A 19,356-nucleotide genomic window follows, 5' to 3' on the forward strand; every position below is an offset into this window, starting at 1 on the left:
ACCAAAACACACTCAAATGGTTTTAAAAAAGAAAAACTCAGGAAGGAGTTTCCCCAATATTTCACTCAAATTTTCATCAGTAATTAAAACAAAAAAGAAGGGACATAGCAAAGAGAGGGAAGGAAGGGATCCCAAAAACTTATCCCTTCACTTTACATTACCAAAGGTAGCCTAGAAGAGCGTTGTTGAAACTTTGACTTTGAAAGAATGGCGGGCAGTAGCAGATTTACTAGGGAGGTGGTGTGGGCGACCGCCCCCTCCATGATTGTCATTTTCTGAAACTAATAATATGGAATTGAAAAAATTACTATAGTAGGGGCAAACAACTTGGAAGCATTATGAAAACTACACATATCAAAATTACATCATTACGACACTGTCAGGTTAGATTTGCCTCAACTGTATAACAATCGCTACTATTTTTAATCAAGTAAATTCACAAAATTGCTGTAAATTAATTTTAGGTAGTTAGTGCAGTCAAGAAGGGGCAGCATTAACCCACTTTTTAATTTGAATCTAAACTTTCCCCCTCCCCCTTTTTTAGAACTTCAACAATTTTATATGTGTTTATGTCTTTCCACCAGGGGTGCCCATCCCCCACCCTCCTAAAAGCGAAGGCGCACCTCCCCCCAAACCCCTGGTATGACAGAACAGTGGTTCCCAACCGTGGGGGTGATCGCCTCCAAAGACTCAATTTGGCACTTCAAGGGGGCAATAAAGCGATAGCGGCAATTAGTATTTAAAATACTAGATAATAATAATAATTAATCAACAAATATCGAAATTAAAAACGTGTGCGAAACTGATTGTCAAAGAGTTCAGACAAGGAATCACAATTTAAAAAGAAATCAAGTTAAGGGGAGTTTCCTACTCACATCTCCGGTTGAACCATAAGATATTATTTCATCATTCATCCCAAAGTTTTTGAATTTTTAAATTCTTTTTTTTATTTCAAGCAGTGTTTCTAATTCTCCTTAGATTCCAATTTAAAAAGAATTTAACTTCATTGAAAATGTATTTTTGTTTTTAAAAGGCACATCATTTTCTTAGATAAGTCTTCCCCTTCATATACCTATTAGTTCATTTTGAAAAAGAAAGAAAAAAAGCTTAAAAAAGGTACTTTTCCGAAATTATTATTATTATTTATTTATTATTTTAGTTTAAGAGTGGATGAAATTGCTTTTTCCTATGAGGCAGAGTCAAAAGAGAAGCAAAGGAATGTAAGCGGACAGTTTCAAGTTTTGAGTAAAACGCGCATTTAAAAATAACTTCCTAGATAGACTTTCATTGATTTTTTTTCTAAATCATGCTGTACAGCTGCAACTACCAGGACCACGAGTACTATCTCTTGCCCCAACACAGAGGAGAGGTTCACCTACCATTTGTGCTGGTTATCCACCAAATTTAATTTTTCCACTTACATCCTTTTGCTTCTCACTGCCTCATATATGAATTCCGCTTTAATTTTTTAAAATATCGATGTTTGCTAGGTTTTATCCCCAAAACCCATCCCTTGGCTGCACCACTGGCTCACAGACTGGCAAATCTTCAAAAACATTCATGAACTATTGTTTTTTTTCTCTCTCTCTCTCTCTTGCAAAAACTGGGGGCACACCACTAGGGGCCATGGTACAAGAAACCAAAGAATCTTTTTGAAAAATAAACAAAAGACCAATGCTCAAATTTTAAAAGTTGAAAATATTTTTATGCCTTAACAGACACAAATTGCAGATTACTGCAGACATGTGTTTCGGCATAAGAAGATACGCTGGTTCAATGCGAATAAATGAGCTTATGGATGAAAAGACATCAAGCTCATTTTTTTTGCATTGAAAAAAGCGTTCCTTGTAATGTCAAAACACATGTCTACAGCAATCTGCAATATGTGCTTTTTGACGTTATTAATTCAAATTTTACTTTTCAACACAAAGGTATTCATTTATTTTAACCATTTTTATTATAGCAGCATCTTGCTTACTTAAATAAATTATAAACTTTTTTTAGATGAAATGCCCAAAAAAGCTTCTGCACAATCTCTTTACCCATCTTCAGAGAAAGTTATTGCTTCAACACAAAGTCTGGATGCTGCAGGAAGTGATTGTTTGCGTGGAGTAAATAAGACAAATACAGTTAAAGAAGAAATTAGGGAAAATTCTCAAGAATCATCTGCGGTTATGCAACCTAAGATATCTGAAGTAAATGAACTTTTTGATGTGACAGATGTTCAAAAAATTGCAAGGCTGCAAGAAGAAAGTACAGAAGCTTTTTTTGTCTTTTTCTTTTTGCTTTTTATTGCTTGTTTATCAGAGATGATTGATTGCGCTTTGTAAATATCCAGGTTTTTTGCAGTTTGAAAATTGTAGGATTTCCATAAACTTCTGTGGGTGCGACCTCGCCGTTCATACAGTCAAACTCGTTTACAGGGTAGTCAAAGGGACCAAATAAAAATTTTGTTATAGCCGTTGTTAGGTTATAAAAAAGCTAAGTAATGCAGAGTAAACTGTAAAGTGGAATTTAAGCTATTATGCTATAGCTATAAATTTGCTATAAATAGGAGTAACTATATTTAAAATTCATCTTTACCCTCAAATAAAAAAAAGGGGTAAATGGAGCAATAGTTCAACTTCCTTTTCTTTTAGCCAATAATTTTCAGTAGAAATGTAAAAGTAGGTTGCATGTTTATTGTTAGGCTCTAAAAAAGAAAAACTGAATTGTATGTTGAACTACATGTATTATAGCTGATCGCCTTCAGATAATATTTATTTCTTGTTAGTCATAATTTTTTTTCTTGTTAAAAATGACCTAAAAGACATTGCAAGAAATAAAATTAAAAGAAAAAGAAATGAAAAATTATTGGTTTTTTGTTTCCCTTTTGTTTTGTGTTTCAGTAAGTTAATAAAATGATGAATTTGTGTTCTTAAAATAAAACCCTTGGTTTGCATGCTAGCCTAATGAAATTTCTATTTGAAGGCATCTACTAAGTTATTTGGTTTGTTTTCATGTACTTTCACACAATAACATTTAGCAATCAGTTTTTTTTTTTCATAATTTCCACTTTATTTCATGTCATAATTGAATTTGCATTTGATTCACAGGCCTCAAACAAAGTATGCCCAGGTACCACATGTATACTGGTAAGTTCACAATTGCAATTTTACAACAAAACTGATATTATATCTTCTACTATTATGTGCAAATTGTAATTTAGATGCCTAAAATATTACGATTTTTTAACTTGTGATAAATAATTTCAGACTAGTATTCAACTAAGATTAAGCCTAAATTTGCTGTGTATTTCAGTTTAGATATGAACCAGTTCACGTTAAAGGGATCAATTTCAAAAATGATTCTAGATTAATTAATTTCAAATTGAATGAAATTTGACTAGAAGATGCAATATGGTCCATAGAACCAAATTCAGTCAAATATCTTTTATGGTTGTATAGTGATGTGGATCGGGTAAATACCCAGTGGGTAGGTAAATATTTTTTGGGTATTTACCCGGGTATTTACCCAAGGCCTGGGTAAATACCCAAAAACTGGGTATTTTACAAAAAAATGCAAAAAGTGAATGAGAATTTTTTTTAAATCTAAATATGAAATATTTGGTAAAACTGATACATACATATGTATTACACAGTTTATAATATTTTTTATCGAAAGACTTAATGAAATTATGAAAGAAACATATAACGAACCAAAGAATCTTTCTTTTCAATGCGATAATTGAAGAAGATGTTTGCTTTTTTTTTTTTTTTTTGTAACCAGTTAAGCTTTTTACTTTTTGTAGAATTGCTTTTTCTATGTGAATTTGGCTATCAACATTGATTAGGCATATCCAACACATTTAATGTGAATATCATATTAGATTGCTGAGTTGTTTCACACAATAATTCTTTAAATATGTGATCAAAATACAAATTTTAGGGAAAAATTTATTGTTTTGTATATAGTTGGTTACACGAGGTGTTTCGTTTTAACCTGCAAGACCTTTATTTTTGCAACCGTTAGTCCTAGATGCTTACTTCCAATTGCAAAAATATTCAGATGCAGAGTCAAGATATTGGAAGTTTGAAGCAAAAATAAAAATGAGTCAAAAACTACAAAATTTAACTTTTTATACGGCTCTAGGTCCCCTAACTTAAATTTAGAGAAATGATCTGAATTTAAAACTTACTGATACAAAAAAACTTGACATTTGTGCAATGAAAACTCAAGGAGATATTCCATTTGAAAGTTTTAAGGGACCATGCAGAAGATGAGATTAGAACTTATTACCCTTTCAGAAAAATGACAGGTTGGCAAAGTAAAAAACACAAGGTATTACATTTTTCGTTTCTGATCAAAAATTCATGCAAATGTTATGCCGTGATACGCAAAACACGCTGCAAAACCTTGAACAATTTGAAAAATCACTCTGCACACATATAATTTTATATAAACACCCATTAACTGCTATATTTTCCCCCAAAAGATGTTACTGACGGCGAGTGTACAATGGTGTAAAATACAAAACGCTGCGTTTCATATCTCAGTGAATATTGGTCGTACTAATGTCAAACTTTTTTTTGTAATTGTTTTTCAGTGGAGATTATTTCCCTAAATATCAATAAGTCAGAGGATCTGGGGCCCGTGTAAAAAGTTAAAATTTGTATTTTTTTACTCATTTTTATTTTTACTTCAAATTTTCAATATCTTAAGTCTGCATCTGATTTTGAACATTTTTGCAATTGTAAGTATACATCTAGGACTAACGGTTGCAAAAATAGAGGTCTTGAAGGTTAAAACAAAACACTCTGTATATATACATAGTGGAATACATACAGAAAAGTATTTTAGTTGAATATAAATTTTTGAAATAAATACCCGGGTAAATACCCATTTTGGGTATTTACCCAGGTATATACCCTGGGTATTTACCCCAAAAAATAAATACCCGGGTATTTTACATCACTATGGTTGTATTTACATCACTTTCCTGCTACAATATTGCCCTTAGTTGAAAAAAAAACCCTGATAGTGATACCAGTTTTACATGCTACAGAAATCATATAACTGTAGGTCTGTCTTTCAGGCCTCCTATTTAGGGAGGCAGGAGGGGGAAAATGTGCCCCCTGGGTTTGAGAAAAAGTAAGCATGGGTGTTTTTTTTTCAGTAATTTGCATTGAAATTCTTAACAACCAAAAAAAAAAAAGGAGAATGTTAACAATGGTAATAGGGTTTCAAAGAATAAAAAAGTGAAATTTTGGCATTATTGTTCCAGACTATAAGCAGTAGAAATCTTGATCACAAAACCATCTTTTCAAAATTTACAGCCTCAAAGCAATACTTGCAAAGATTTTTTTAAACTGATGTTAGCTTTTCGTGATTGTTTGTTTTTTTTTCTTTGAAAAAAATTGTAAGTAGAAGGGACTCCTTCAGCTCTGTTCTTAGTGCAGTTAGAACACGTTCTACATTTTGGGGGGGGAGGGGGTGACATGTAGAAAGTATCTGGTTACTTGAAGTTTCCGGTCACTTGAAAATTGGACAGATGAGTTTATACTGTGCCCGTATAATAACTCAAAAAATATTTTTCATTCCCAAAAACTTTGAAAAAGGTTAACTTTTTTAAAATTAAGAACCAAGTCATGAAAATAACTCAATTTTGATAAAAAATGTAGATACAACTTTTGTGCTTAGCACGGCAGTATAGTAATTACAGAAGCCCCTCGTTATATCGCGCCTCGATATATCGCTCCTTTCTTCTGTCTCTCAAAATATTAAAACCTTAAAAAAAAAACCTTTGCTTTAAGCTAGAAACTATTCATGAAAACATATGGTATTACTCAGAAAAGGTCTTTAACTTCTTTATTCAGTGAACAAAACGAAGATGCTCCTCTTCTTCTGAATTCGCTGGAAATGCAGCGACAAAACCTGCCTTCCAAATGTACATACATGCAGTACATTTTAGTTTAAGATATAGTTTGGAAACTACTTGATGTTTTCTTTTGTATGGATACTAAGACCTTTACAATGAGTGAGAAACAGTAGGTAGGTGTCATACTGGTCCAAGTAGAAGAGAACATATGCCCTCTGTGACTACCTGTTAGCACAGACAAGATTTGTGCTTGGTTGCACAATTCAGAATTTGCATCAAAGAAATTAAGAATGCTCTGGACGGGCGAAAGAGTTTTCTGTAAATAATCTGGTTACTTTTACTTTCTACATCCTTTCTACTGCAAATCGAAGGGATTAGAAAGTCTACTGAGAATAAGAGGGTATTGGAATGCTCACTCTTATCATGCTGTAGCTAATGAAGATCATCTTTATTCGCCATTTCATATTGACGCTGAAAACGTGCTTAAATTTAAATCTTGTATAAGTTTCAATACGTGTGATAGTAAATTCGTGAACTGTATTGAAACCATTTGAAAATCATGTCAAAAAGGGTGAATGCTAATTTACTTGAATGTGTTGGATAGATAACTATTTTTAATGACCTTGGTTACATCGCGCCTTTTCTATTGGCTTATAAGCCTTTATTTGATATCTTGAAGTACTTTTAATTTGATTTCACATGTGGAATTGTATTTTGAACCCTGTGTTACATTTTGCCACTCCGTGTCCAGTGGCTACTCTTTCTTCGGCCCGGGGCGGTTCCTCAATTTGCCGCCCTTTTTTATTGGAAACAGTTGACACATTAAAGAGTCAAAAGTATTTTGATAAGATTTTAATAAACAAGAAAATAAATTAATTTTTTTACCTTCTTCTTTTCTTGCAGAAGAAAAAGAAAATAATTCAGAGCCCCACCGAAACATTCCAGAAGTTAGTCGAAATTCGGAATTTTAAGCAACTTTTAGTAAAACGTATAAAAAAAATGCTTGGAGCTCCCTCCAAAATTTTCTTTTGTTTTCAAAATTAAAATTAGTTTTATGCATTCTTTGGTGGCGTTAGGGGGGTCGGGACTTCTCAAGGAAATTTTCCGAAACTGAAATGTTGAAAAAGCAATTCAGACAATTTTTGGATACGTGAAGATATTGGGGAAGGTTCGGGGATGCTGTCCGGGAAGCTTTTCGACAAAATTGAAAAACAAGTAAATGTAGTCTGTATCTAGTGGTGTAAGGGTCCCTGACTCCAACAAAGACTGGATTTTCCTCCAGAAATATTTTCAAGCTTGAAATCAATTTTAGTCCATCTTTGATTACGTTAAAGAGAATAGGGAACGTTCAGGAGCTCTCTGGAAATTTTTGGATGCCGAAGTTTCAAAAACGCAATTGTAGGCTATCTTTGACGGCATAAGTTTCCAAATGTTTCCAAAAATGATGGGAAGTCAAATGGTTTTTCCGTCTCCCGTGGAAAGTTTTTGAAAATGACGTCCTAAAAACGGGACTTCAGCCGCTATTTGACGGACAACGTTATGAGAGAGAGAGAGTCCGGAGTAGGGTTTCCCACTCGAACTCTTTTCGAAACTGTTGCTGATTTCAAGCTCTTCACTACTGAGAATAAGAAGGATTTGCAGTCTTCTCTCAGAAATTTCTAAAAACGAAATTTGGAGCCAACTGTTATGACATTAGGTGATTTCGTGCACATCTGGGGTTAGAATTTTTCTGAAGTTTAAGTTTAAAAAACTCAACTTTAAGGTATTTTTGGAGACATTGTATGAGATAGGGATTTTAAAGCTCGAAGTTCATGTCCTACATTTATACAAGAAGGGTCAGGGCTTGACCGCCCTCAAGAATTTGTTGGTATTGAAGTTATAAAAACTCAATAAACAATATTAGGCTAAAAGATAAGATGTGAAGCGATTGGGTGGGCGTTATCCCTTGGAAATGTTTCGAGACGAAATTTGGATTGTTCTCTTTTTCACTAATAAAGGTCGAAATGTGAAAGGCTTCGCCTAGAGATCATTTTACTAATTTAAAACTTTAATACGAATGACTAAATGTGAAACTCATTGTAAAAAGGAATTAGTTGATATAGTGCAGTAGTACAAGCAATTATTATTCGAGTTGTGAATAATTTTTTTCATAAAAAATATATATAAACCCCATTTTGTCTTAGTGAAAATTTTGTAGTCAATGTCCAATCAAAGCAATTGTTGACACAGGTAATGCTATCCTGAAAATGAGCAAGAAATCGCCCGCCATTTGAGACCTCTCTCCTTTTACCCTTGATCTCACTTTACTTTAAAAAAAAATATTCTTTTTTTTTTTTTTTTAAATACTGTGGTTTCCTTGGAATTTACTTAAAATCAAGTGGTAGCTTCATCATATAACGAAAGGTTATGAAATTTATTGTTTTCTTCTTAATAGTTACCCTCATAACAGCAAAAAGAGAAAAAAACATGGTCCCTTGACTTTACACTACCACCTCCCTCAGTCTGCAGCTTTAGACGAAGGAAAAGAGAGAACAAAAAATAGCGCTGAAATGTCCACAAGAAAAACACATGTTTTGTATTAGAGTAATTTTATACCATCGTAGTCGTACTAAAACCTTACAATTCGGATACCTTTTTTTTCTTTTTTGCCTCCAGTAATAGATCAAAAGCATGATTTCCTCATAGGGAAAACGCGTTAAATTTTTTCGCATCAAAAGTGTGAAATTGTCGCCCCCCAAAAAGTGCCACCCGGGGCGGACCGCCCCCCCCCGCCCCTCCCTAGCTACGCCACTGTCTGTGTCCTGTGTCCCGGCGACGAATAACTGAAAATTGATTCAGGCATGTTCAGGCAACTTCGGAATCATGTTATGATGTAACACCAGATGGTTGAGATGTTTCTTACTACTCTGAGCCAAAAGAACGAATAGAAAGTTGTTTCAATCACTCAATCAGAAGTAGTTGAGATGCATATCTTCAATGCAAAGTAGGGTGTGTCATAATATGATGTACAGTGGTCATGAAATGTATAAATAGGTTTTTCAAAATATTTTGGATGCTAATTCCTTTTTTTGACATTTTGCCTGTTTTTGTTGAGCGATAAAGGATTGGTCTTTGCCGTTTTGGTAGCCATGTTGGGTTGCGACTGCTGAAATAACGAGTCGCTGTGGAAGTAAATTTTTGGATTCATGAATGGCATGAAATAAATTTTATTCTGTGATGATGTTATTGTTCAAGTTTTAAATTACTCTCTTTTTGCGGAGTGAAATGTCACCCTTTACGCATTTATTTGTGTGAGTTGACTTTAGAAGATAGCTGACATGTGCTAGGCCTATTCCATAAACATGACCGGCGTTCCAAGCGACTAACCTATGCTTCTTCTATGGTATGAAGATTTACCTCTGCCGGAATCATCAGTGGGCAACTGTGATTTAATGATAGTCGAATTTCCTGTAAATACTTGGGTGATATCCTGAAGTTCCTTGACATATCCCGGTGTCTGGTACTCTGGTATTGACTGTGGAGGAAGAAGGTTCCACTAGAGCTGAGAAGCCTATCGGTTCATGTGCTGTGGAACTGTTCACGGGAATGTCAACAGTGATGGTTCATGCTATTGGTTGGTGTGTTCATCTGTCTTAGGTATCAGGGGACACGCAAATTAGTCAATGAAAGGTGACATTTTACAATTTATTTAATATGTTTCATGTTCCTAACATATTGTGTTTGTCCTACGGTTCAACTTTGAATTTGACACAAGCCACAATTGTTTCTCTTTCCTACGTACTGCTGCCATTTAGTAACATGAACTGAAGTTATTATCTTTAAAATTAATGTACATTCAGTTGGTATATAGCTTTCTATTTTAAAAAAATTGGATACGAGTCTTTTTTTAGGACATTTTTGTTGGAAGTGCCAATTAGTGGGGATGTTACCCTAATCATAGTAATTGTAATTCATTTATAATTTGTTTTATAAATTATCATAAAGTTATTTTAAAGGCTTAAATTTATTTTTTATTCATTGAATGTTTATATAATTTTATTAAAAGCTTTATATAATTGGGGGGGGGGGGGGGGGAAACAATAATTTTAGGACAATGTTTTGCTTTGATTAAATTTTTCATAAAACATTTGTAACTAATTAGATTTTTTTTAAATCAGAATAATAAAAATAGTATTGTTCATGAATATTTTAACAAAATTAAGTATTTAATTTATTAATATTAATAAATATCATATAGAACTCATTTTTAAGTTAAATAGAAAATGAATTACAGTAAATTAAAATTTTTTCAAATTGGTGTCTCATTTTAATTGCTATTTTAGGAACTATAAAGTTGCTGTTAACTCTTGCTATATGTTTAGTTCATTTATTTTGTCTAATAGAGAGAAGGAACTCAAGTGCAAGTAGAAGTTTATCACCTGCAGTCTATACCCAGACTATTGGACTTAGCAAACCATCTTCTGTTGAAGGTAATTTCAGTTATGTTTGTTTCTACCATTTTTAAATTTTGTTAATTTGCTTATGCTTGTCAATTTTTTTGTTTGTTTATTATATTACGTAAAACTATAAAATATTGCTTTTGGGGTTATTTTCTTTTTTAAACCAATGACCAAAACAATGCAGTGGCATCCATTGAATTTATTCATATGGTTACTGATTTATCTTTTTTCCCCTGTAAAGCTCTTAATACATGCTGTGGTAAATCAGATCAATCAAACATTTATTCTTTGCCTCGACCTCAAAGAATGAAAAAAATCAATTCATTTGGATCTTCATCAGCTTTGCACTGCCAAAATTTAGGTAAGGTTATATTGAATTAATATTTGTTTACAATTTTATGTGAAAAATAAATGTGATTTAATTGCAATATAAATGTGAAGGTGTATGCATATTTTAGTTTCCCAGAAACAGTTACAGTAGCTTAATTCAGATTTTCACAACTGCAGAAGAAGTAATCTAGTTATTTCTGTGCTAAAATTGTAAATAGAATGGTTATAAAACTGAGAAATTTGAGTTAAACCAACATTTTGTAAATTTTACATTTTGATTTATTCAAGCATTTCTTAAGATAAGGATGACTCCATAGCCAAATTTATGACTGTAAATGTAATTTAATTTTTATTTGGAGCTTTTCTGCCTTTGATTTAGTTGAAAAGTTATCATTTTCTCTTAATACTTGGATTTAAACACTAATCATGATTTGTGTTGAAAATAATTATGTAGTATCGTCAAACTTGGCAGTATGTAGCAATAAAAGTCTTAAACAAAAATCTTAAATCAGGGGTGGCCTGGCCCGCTGGGACACTGGACGTGTCCCGGTGCACCCTCGCCCCCACCAGAAAAGGTGGATTTTTCTTATAGTAATTTACAAAGAAAAAAGAAAAACGCCTCTTCAGGGAGCCATAAAACCTCCATAAGAGCGCCGCCAAAATTTTGCTATAATATCACAAACAATTGGGTACTTTGATAATGAAACCTTTCAATGTTTTAAGGTGCCCCTAGATGCCAAAATCTTGCACTTGAGAATCGGCTCTATATCACCGTATTTAAAAGAATGTTCCCAAGCAAACCTACTAGTGTGAGTGCTTTTGGACGAATTAACGCATTAGGAGTGTATTTTAGTAAAGCTCCAGGCAATGATTCTCGAAATGTGCACCTCATGAAGGAGCCACGAAGCCTCTACAGGGGCGCCGCGAAATGTTGCAATAACGTCACAAATAATTAGGGGCTTAGATTTATTAATAATATTTCATGGCTCCCTTTGATGGCGAAATCGTGCTTTAGATAATCGGCTCTCTCTGATTTTATAAAAAGAATGTTCTGAGTTCTGCTGCAGCGTGGGCTGCGCGCAAGGATTCCTTTATACAGGATTCCTCTCACGCAAAACCATCGACGCCTGCGGCTACAATGGGCCAATGTGCATAGGAGCTGGCATGCTGATTGGCAGCAGGTCGTCTTTTCTGACGAATCCTGCTTCAATTTGTGACACCATGATGGCCGAATTTGTGTCAGGCGCTATGCTCGTGAGCGGCACATTCCGGAATGTATTATCGAACGCCACAGTGGACGAACACCCGGAGTTATGGTCTGAGGTGCCATAGCATATCATGAACGATCACAATTGCTACAAATTGGGGGCAATTTGAACAGTACCCGATACATAAAAGAAGTTGTACAGCCCCAAGTTATTCCTTTCCTGTAAGGATTGCCAGGGGCTGTATTCCAGCAGGATAATGCCCGTCCACATGTCGCCAGGACTGTCAAATCCTACCTTGATTCGCAGCAGGTACAGCTTCTTCCTTGGCCTGCATATTCCCCGGATATATCACCGATTGAACTTGCGTGGGATTTTGTTGAGGGGGGGGGGGGGCGTCTCTCTCGTGATCCTCGTCCTGTTGCTTCGACAGACGAACTTTGGTTGCGCATACAATGTAGAATACTCTTCCGCACTCAGATATTCAAACTTTGTTTTGCTCCATGCCGAGTCGTGTAGCAGCTCTTATTGCAGTGCATGGTGGCCACTTCAAAATACTAATTTCTAACTCTTTTATTGTTTGTTTGATTTGAAAATGTAATCATTAATTTGTACCATTACCACTCAACTGTGTATTTAATTTCATTCAACTATGATGCCTCCTTCATGGTGTGGCAGTTTTCACAAACAGAAATGTATAATTTTAGATTTCTCTGATGAGCTCACATATAAGCTTTTTGTTTTGATTCTAACTTAAGCATATATCTTTTCATCTAAGTATGCTTTCATTTATATTACAACTAAAATATTAAAGCAAACTATTTAAAACAAGAAATAGGCTGAATTTATATTTCTTATTTTGTTATTATTTTAGATCTTAATTGTATGTAAACCGTAACACATAAGTATTGATTGCTTATTCTTAACATATAGTTATTGTTACATAATTTTCAACAACAGGGCTGACTTGATCAACACTCATTTATCCAGAGTAAGTCTGACGAAACTGTTTCAGATAGCTGATTTCATACTGTAAATTAAAAAGGATTACACATATTTTGTTGCAATACTGAATACAAAATTGAGTTGTTAGGAAGATAATAAGAAAATTACCGTCCCTTCATTTTACCAGTTGACTTCAAAAAGACTATATTTGTATTTCAGTAGACGATCGACGTTTAAAACTAAAAAAAAATCATCAGACCACAGGCGAATCCAGCTTCTGGTTTTGGAGGGGGTCATTTCCATCCAGTTTTTGTGTGTGGGGGACATAAGTGTTATTTTTGGGCCTAAATGGGGAATCTGGGGCAAATTTTTTGCAGTAAGTCCCAAAATGCAGGGTTAGGCTATCTTTACACTTAGAAGACCATGACCCCTGCCCTGGATCTGGGCTTGCATCAGACAGTCTATTGATGTCTAGTAAGCGATTTGTGGAATATGTAATATTTGCCAAGATTGCCAAAGCAAGTGTACTTCTTTTCAACTACAACGTAGGAAGGCTTATATTTCATCATGCTTATTGGTCTAAAATAAATAGAGGGAATATAAATGTTAATGTTTTCAATTTAGTGTCTAATGTAGGAAAGGAATTATAAGTTGCCAAGTAATGCTGATTTAAGCTTAGTTATGTGGATTTAAAATTAAAAAAAAAGACGAAGGATTTTTTAAAAAAAAAATAACAGGCTGATACTTGGTGCTACATACCTTCTGTATATTTACCACGCTTTAATAGGTGTAAGAAATGATAAAAGTTATGCATTTTAAAATATTTACTTTTAACATGAAAACATGAGTAGACGTACCAATTTCTGTAGTTGATACAGAAATAAGCTCAGTACAAATTCAAAATAAATAAAGTTTAAAATAATTTGGATAACACTAATGATTTGAAAGTTTAGGATATCCCTATTCCAAAAAGTTTTTTTTTTTTTTTTAAGATGTTGATCCTGTTTCTGTTATGTCGGTCATAGTACAGTAAGTGTTCTGAATGATGGGGAAGCCTATGTTGAAGAGGATCTGTTATTAAAAAGCATCAATTATTTAATAGACATACAAGGAAACCAGGAAATAGTGTGATGCTTACATCAGGGCTATGAATGTTCTTCTGGAATTAAAAATAAAATTGTTAGCCATTGCTTGAGATAACTTTTTGACGAGAATTCAACACAGCCTCCCATTTTTAGTTAGGTACTGTGCTCCATGTGCAACCTATTTAAAATATAAATGATAATTGTACAGAGGGGTATGTTTCTGCATAATAAATATTATCTTTTTAAATTGTATTTATATAGATATTAGTTCGTAAACATATAACTTTTCATGTACTTAAAAATAAAAAAAAATGGGCTGCATGGTTCTGTGAAAATATGGCTGCTTTTATATTTTCCTGAGAATAGATCTTTGAAATATCTTTAGATTTTACTGTTTTTCCTCAGAACTGCTTCGTGGTAGTCTTCCTAACATTAATAAGGGGTATTACAGCCTAAGATCAAAGAAACCAAATCGCTCAAGTGATCAAAGGATGCCATGTCCATTACCAATTTACCCTTCTTATTTGAAAGCACAAGTGAATGGATCAATGACTGAGGTATTACTGGAAATTTTGTTGCATGGAATTCACTTGCATGAAAAATGCTTGTTTTGCATGAGCTGAATTGTGTTACTCAATGAGTATTATCTTATAAAACTTTCTTTATAGAGTAATCTTAATGAAATGAAGAGACAAAAACAAGGGAACACAGTTAGCATCTGCAATGTCAATGATTTCCTGGTTATAAGTAGTCACTTTCCTTTAAAGTTCATGCCGGTGGGATCTGCAGCTATCATCGCTAAGACGAGAGAGATATTTGTTTGAATTGCACTGGTTAACAGAATTAACCAATTATGCTACAATGATATCTAAAACTTGTTGATATAACCAATACTTTGGCAGTAAGCAGTAAGCAGAATAATTTCATTCAATATTTGATGTGGCCAATTGCAATTATTCCAAGAACCTTTAGGATTTTATTTCCTGAATCTGGATGCATGAAAGATGATAAAAAAGCTCAAAGAGCATGGATTACTTCCTGTCGCAGTCCTATAAAAATTCTAATAAAATAACAATAAAATAAGATCAAAGTTCAAAGGATATGGTAGAAAATCCAGTAAAACTTGCAACAACCATATGTCAGCCAAGGGAGGATTCAGCTTCCGGTTTTGGAGGGGAGTTAATCGAAAAGTGCACTCAAAGGGCAATATTCGGGCACAAATGGGGGATCTGGGGCGAATTTTTCAAAATATCTGTCCCCCAAAGTACAATTTAGGCAGGGGTAGAAGTAATCAACTCGTAACATATAGGACATTTTCCACAAAAAATATCGGACAAGTTTTATGAATAGTATTGGTTTAAAAATAAAAAATACAGTCTATATTATCTAGTTTATTCCTGCACTAATTATTTTTAATGACTTCAATTAATCATACTGCATACAGTAAAAAAACTGAAAAAAATTATAACTTATATCTAGAATGAGTGTCATAACTTCTTGGTAGAATAACTTAAGAAAAAATCTGTTTACTTATGTAAAAACATTTTTAAACAAAATAATGCTGATGTATCGCCAATGATAGGAAAAAAAAAATCTAATTCTCAATCATCTATTTTTTACTGCATAATTGAAAGTAAGTACAGCATAGGGCTCGAAATCGGACAGCAACAGAACCAACACCAGTTTTGGGTCTCGAAAATATGACGAACTATCTAACACTTTTCAAGACAATATGGAAGATCCTATTCTAAAAAAAAGGGGGCAAAGAATGATATAATAAGACTTTAATGCCTGTTTATATACGTATGTGTGCTGGAAAAATACGGCGGGTTATAGAAAACTTAAATAGGTCAATAATTGACAGCCCTATGCAAATAACGCAAGCATTCGTATCTATGCCTTTAACATTGATGAATTTTCGGCCGTATTTCGTTTTTCGACTGTAAAGTTATCTACCATGTTTGGTTTTGAATAGATAATATTTTTGAACAAAAGATTTTCAGCACAAAACACTTCCCATTAGAATAAGAGAGATATGGACAAAAGAAAAAAAACAGAATGATTTCAAAAGAGTGAAACTATTTACATGTTAGTTTTATCATTAAAACGTATCTTAAAAATTAACTGCACTTAATGTCTTGATTGTATGGTGTCTTTGATGGATACAATCGTACTCCGGAACTAGAAAAAAGAATGATATGTCAATTTTTTTCATGTTTTATATTTTTGTCGGTTAGAATGGCAAAGATGTTGTGTGCAGCCTTTTCAAATGGCTGATTGCACAAAGCTGAGCAGCTAAGATCAGTTCTGCAACAACAACATACTCCCATGTATCTCTTCTTGCACTAAAATGAGAAAAATCTGAAAAGGATGGGTGAGGCTGGATCGTTTAATGTAGTGATTGGTGACGAACCAGTATCAAAAGTTATGTTGGTCTTTGACCAACTCTGCACTGAGGCGTCCTTCTCCTCTGCCAACCATTTGTTTACTTGTCGGTACCTGCGATACAAATGGAATGTAGCTACTCTTTCGGTTGAAGACTAACAAAGATGGTTCACGGTTGCATTACATGCTGCTTTGAGGAACAGGTGTGAACTGTATACTATCGCAGAATATCGGAGGATGCCTCATTTCCATGCAGAGCAACCAGATCCATCTCTACAGCTTCGGGACTCACTTCAGGAAGGAAAGCTATGGTGGCCTGGTCAACCTTATACCAATTTGTTTGAACAACACAGTTTTGCTTTTCTTAGCTAGACATGGGAAGATGTGGTATCACATCCACTAATTGCGTGTAGAAAAAGTATGTATCTAAGAGTTATTCCATTTTTCCTCCGTTGAAAAAAAAAAGTATAAAACTGAATACAAATTAACTGAACTTTGGCACTTTTCTGGAAGGAAATATTTTGAATGTTTGAGACAAAAACAGCAAAAAAAAAAGTAGATTAACATCCTCTTCATCATCGATTACGATCTGTTGAGATGTACTTTATTCGATGGCGGTTCAGTTTCTTCAGTTGTTTTTATCTTCTATGCCCTCAAGTCCAAACCTAGGGAGCAACTTATCATTGAAGTGTAGTTTATTACACAATTGGGAAAAGCACTTCCTCAGAAATATTCTGATGTTGAGAAATCCAATGTAATCATAAACCTCTAGCGCACAGTCGTTCTGATGTATCCGAAGACAGTAAAAACTTCAGTGAGTCCTTCCAGTTCTTCAAAATAATTTAACATGAACATAATTCATTAAATTCACCGAAAAAGCACCCAACTGAATTGTTTAATATGTCACAATTATGGATTAGTTCTTTCAGGCTTTCCTTTAGTTTCATTAGAACCAGTTCATTCATTATACATGTATGCTCACAAACTAGGCAAAAATGTATTGATTAACAAAACCGTGAAGTTTCTTCCAGTGTACATAAAAATCCTTTGAATTCATCCCATTTTTCACATTTCTTGTAAATAAAAGGTGAGCATTTTTTGCGTAGAAATCGAGACCTGCTAAGTGAAAGAGTGGAAGCAATTTGGTTAATGTTTCTAAGTGCATCCCTATTTTCCATACTTTCTGCTTGAATGATTTTTAAATAAATATAAACATTCGACAGCATTGCGCTTGAAGTGTATAGGGGGTACATTTTTCATTCTAGGTTTTCCGCAGAAGCTTTACGTTTGATATGATGAACCTGGACAGTTTCATTTGCTTTTGCAAAAAGAATGAGCGATATTTCATTTTTATTTATTCTTTGTTTCTCTGCTCCTCCGTCTTGGGATATTTAAATCTCACTACACATTCATCTGATACCAAAATTATTCTCCATTCAAAATAAAACCTGGCAGGTAATTTTCCAGTTGAAAAATGAAATACGACCGAAAATTCATCAATGTTAAATATAATTTGCATAGGGCTGTCAATTATTGACCTATTTTTCTATAACTGCCGTGTTTTGCCAGCACACATACTTATATAAACACGCATTAGAGTCTTATTATATCATTCTTTGCCCCCTTTTTTTACTTCCTTTTACGAAAAAAGGAAGTATTGTATTCGCGAAAAAATTTTCACTCGAAAATCGTCCTTAATTTCCATTTTACTGACCCCCAATTGAATATTGACTTTTTATAAGTGCCTAAGAACGTATATACTCGCGAAATATCCATAATGACAATTCCCGAGTTAATTACAACGAATTTTCTCGTGAGGTCTGTAAGTATGTATGTGCATATGTATGTCGCATAACTCAAGAATGTAAGTCCTAGAAAGTTGAAATTTGGTACATAGACTCCTAGTTGGGTCTAATTGTGCACCTCCGCTTTTGGTTGCATTTGTGTGTTTCTAAAGAGGTCTTTTGCCCCTTTTGGGGGGGGGGGAATCATTGTTAATTTCGATGTAAACTCAAGTGGTGTTATAATTTGGCGGACACTTGGCGATATATCGCCAGTCTTTTGGTCGCCAACTTGGCGACAAATTTGGCGTGTTTTTTTTTAAAAATTTGTTTCAATTTGGCCATTGTTGGTGATATTTAGAGAGTAAACTATTGAATCACATTAAAATTGCCAGTAAGGGGAAACGACATTAAATTGGAGTAAAAGGAAGTCATGTGATGCACACATCGGCTCGTTTAGAATAGAATCTTCCATATTGTCTTTAAGTGTTTTGTCTCATTTCTTCAAAAAGCGAATTTTTCGATTATTTGTTTGTTTTGCGATTGTAAAAGAACTATTAAATCTACATACTTAGTTTTTGGCTTAAATGAAAGCCAATTAAATGTACTATAACAGTATATACAGGTGTTTTCGATTAAAGTGGGAATTCCTTTCCATATAAGGCATGAAATGTGATCAAAGCATTTTTTTTTTTTTTTTTTTTTTGCCAACAATGGCCAGTTTTTGAAGTACAATATCTCAAACTACTGGTCTTACAGAACCCCACCTGAGCCTAAGTTGTTTAAAATTTAATGTGCTTTAAAACTGGTATGCACATTTAGTATCAAAAGTTGGATAGTTTAGGAATTGAAGGATAAACAAAAAAAAGTTCGAAAAATTTGCAGTTTTTCGCAAATTACGCAGCAAGCACAGGTTTTTGAAAACTGCAAACTTAGATTTACACTTCCCTAATTGACCCAAACAACATATTAAAAAATCAGAACTATATCGTGTTTTGCGATTTTAATCCTCCCCCCCCCCTTTTTTGTGTAATATGATTGAACTATAAATGAGTTGAACATTATTGAACTTGTTCAATAATGTCGCTAATTGTTACAGTAATTACCAGTTACAGTATGACCTGTTATATATTCCATTGTCTGCCAGAGAATGATTAATCTAAAATGGATTATGTACCCTTTTTAAATAAGTTTTAGATAACATTCAAGTCATAATTTTTAAACTTAAAAAATGCCAAGTAAAATGAGATTGATTCATTGATGGATTAACTGACACATTGACAATGCAAAGTGGTTATTTCCTTTCAAATTAAAACTAATGGTATGCAT

At 33.8% G+C, this 19,356-nt stretch overlaps 1 protein-coding gene across 1 annotated transcript in view; it reads left to right on the top strand.

Moving 5' to 3' along the window:
* The window catches only part of LOC129232933 (SLAIN motif-containing protein-like), a 60,324-nt gene that overhangs the window by 36,016 nt on the left and 4,952 nt on the right, over nucleotides 1–19,356 (top strand). Inside the window, exons 3-6 of the mRNA XM_054867039.1 lie at nucleotides 2,005–2,253; nucleotides 3,096–3,134; nucleotides 10,240–10,326; nucleotides 10,538–10,657. Coding sequence (XP_054723014.1) covers nucleotides 2,005–2,253; nucleotides 3,096–3,134; nucleotides 10,240–10,326; nucleotides 10,538–10,657 — 495 coding nt within the window. The remainder of the gene's footprint in view (nucleotides 1–2,004; nucleotides 2,254–3,095; nucleotides 3,135–10,239; nucleotides 10,327–10,537; nucleotides 10,658–19,356) is intronic.

The sequence above is a fragment of the Uloborus diversus genome, chromosome 1 (genome assembly GCF_026930045.1).
Source record: "Uloborus diversus isolate 005 chromosome 1, Udiv.v.3.1, whole genome shotgun sequence".
NCBI classification, from domain to species: Eukaryota; Metazoa; Arthropoda; class Arachnida; order Araneae; family Uloboridae; genus Uloborus; species Uloborus diversus.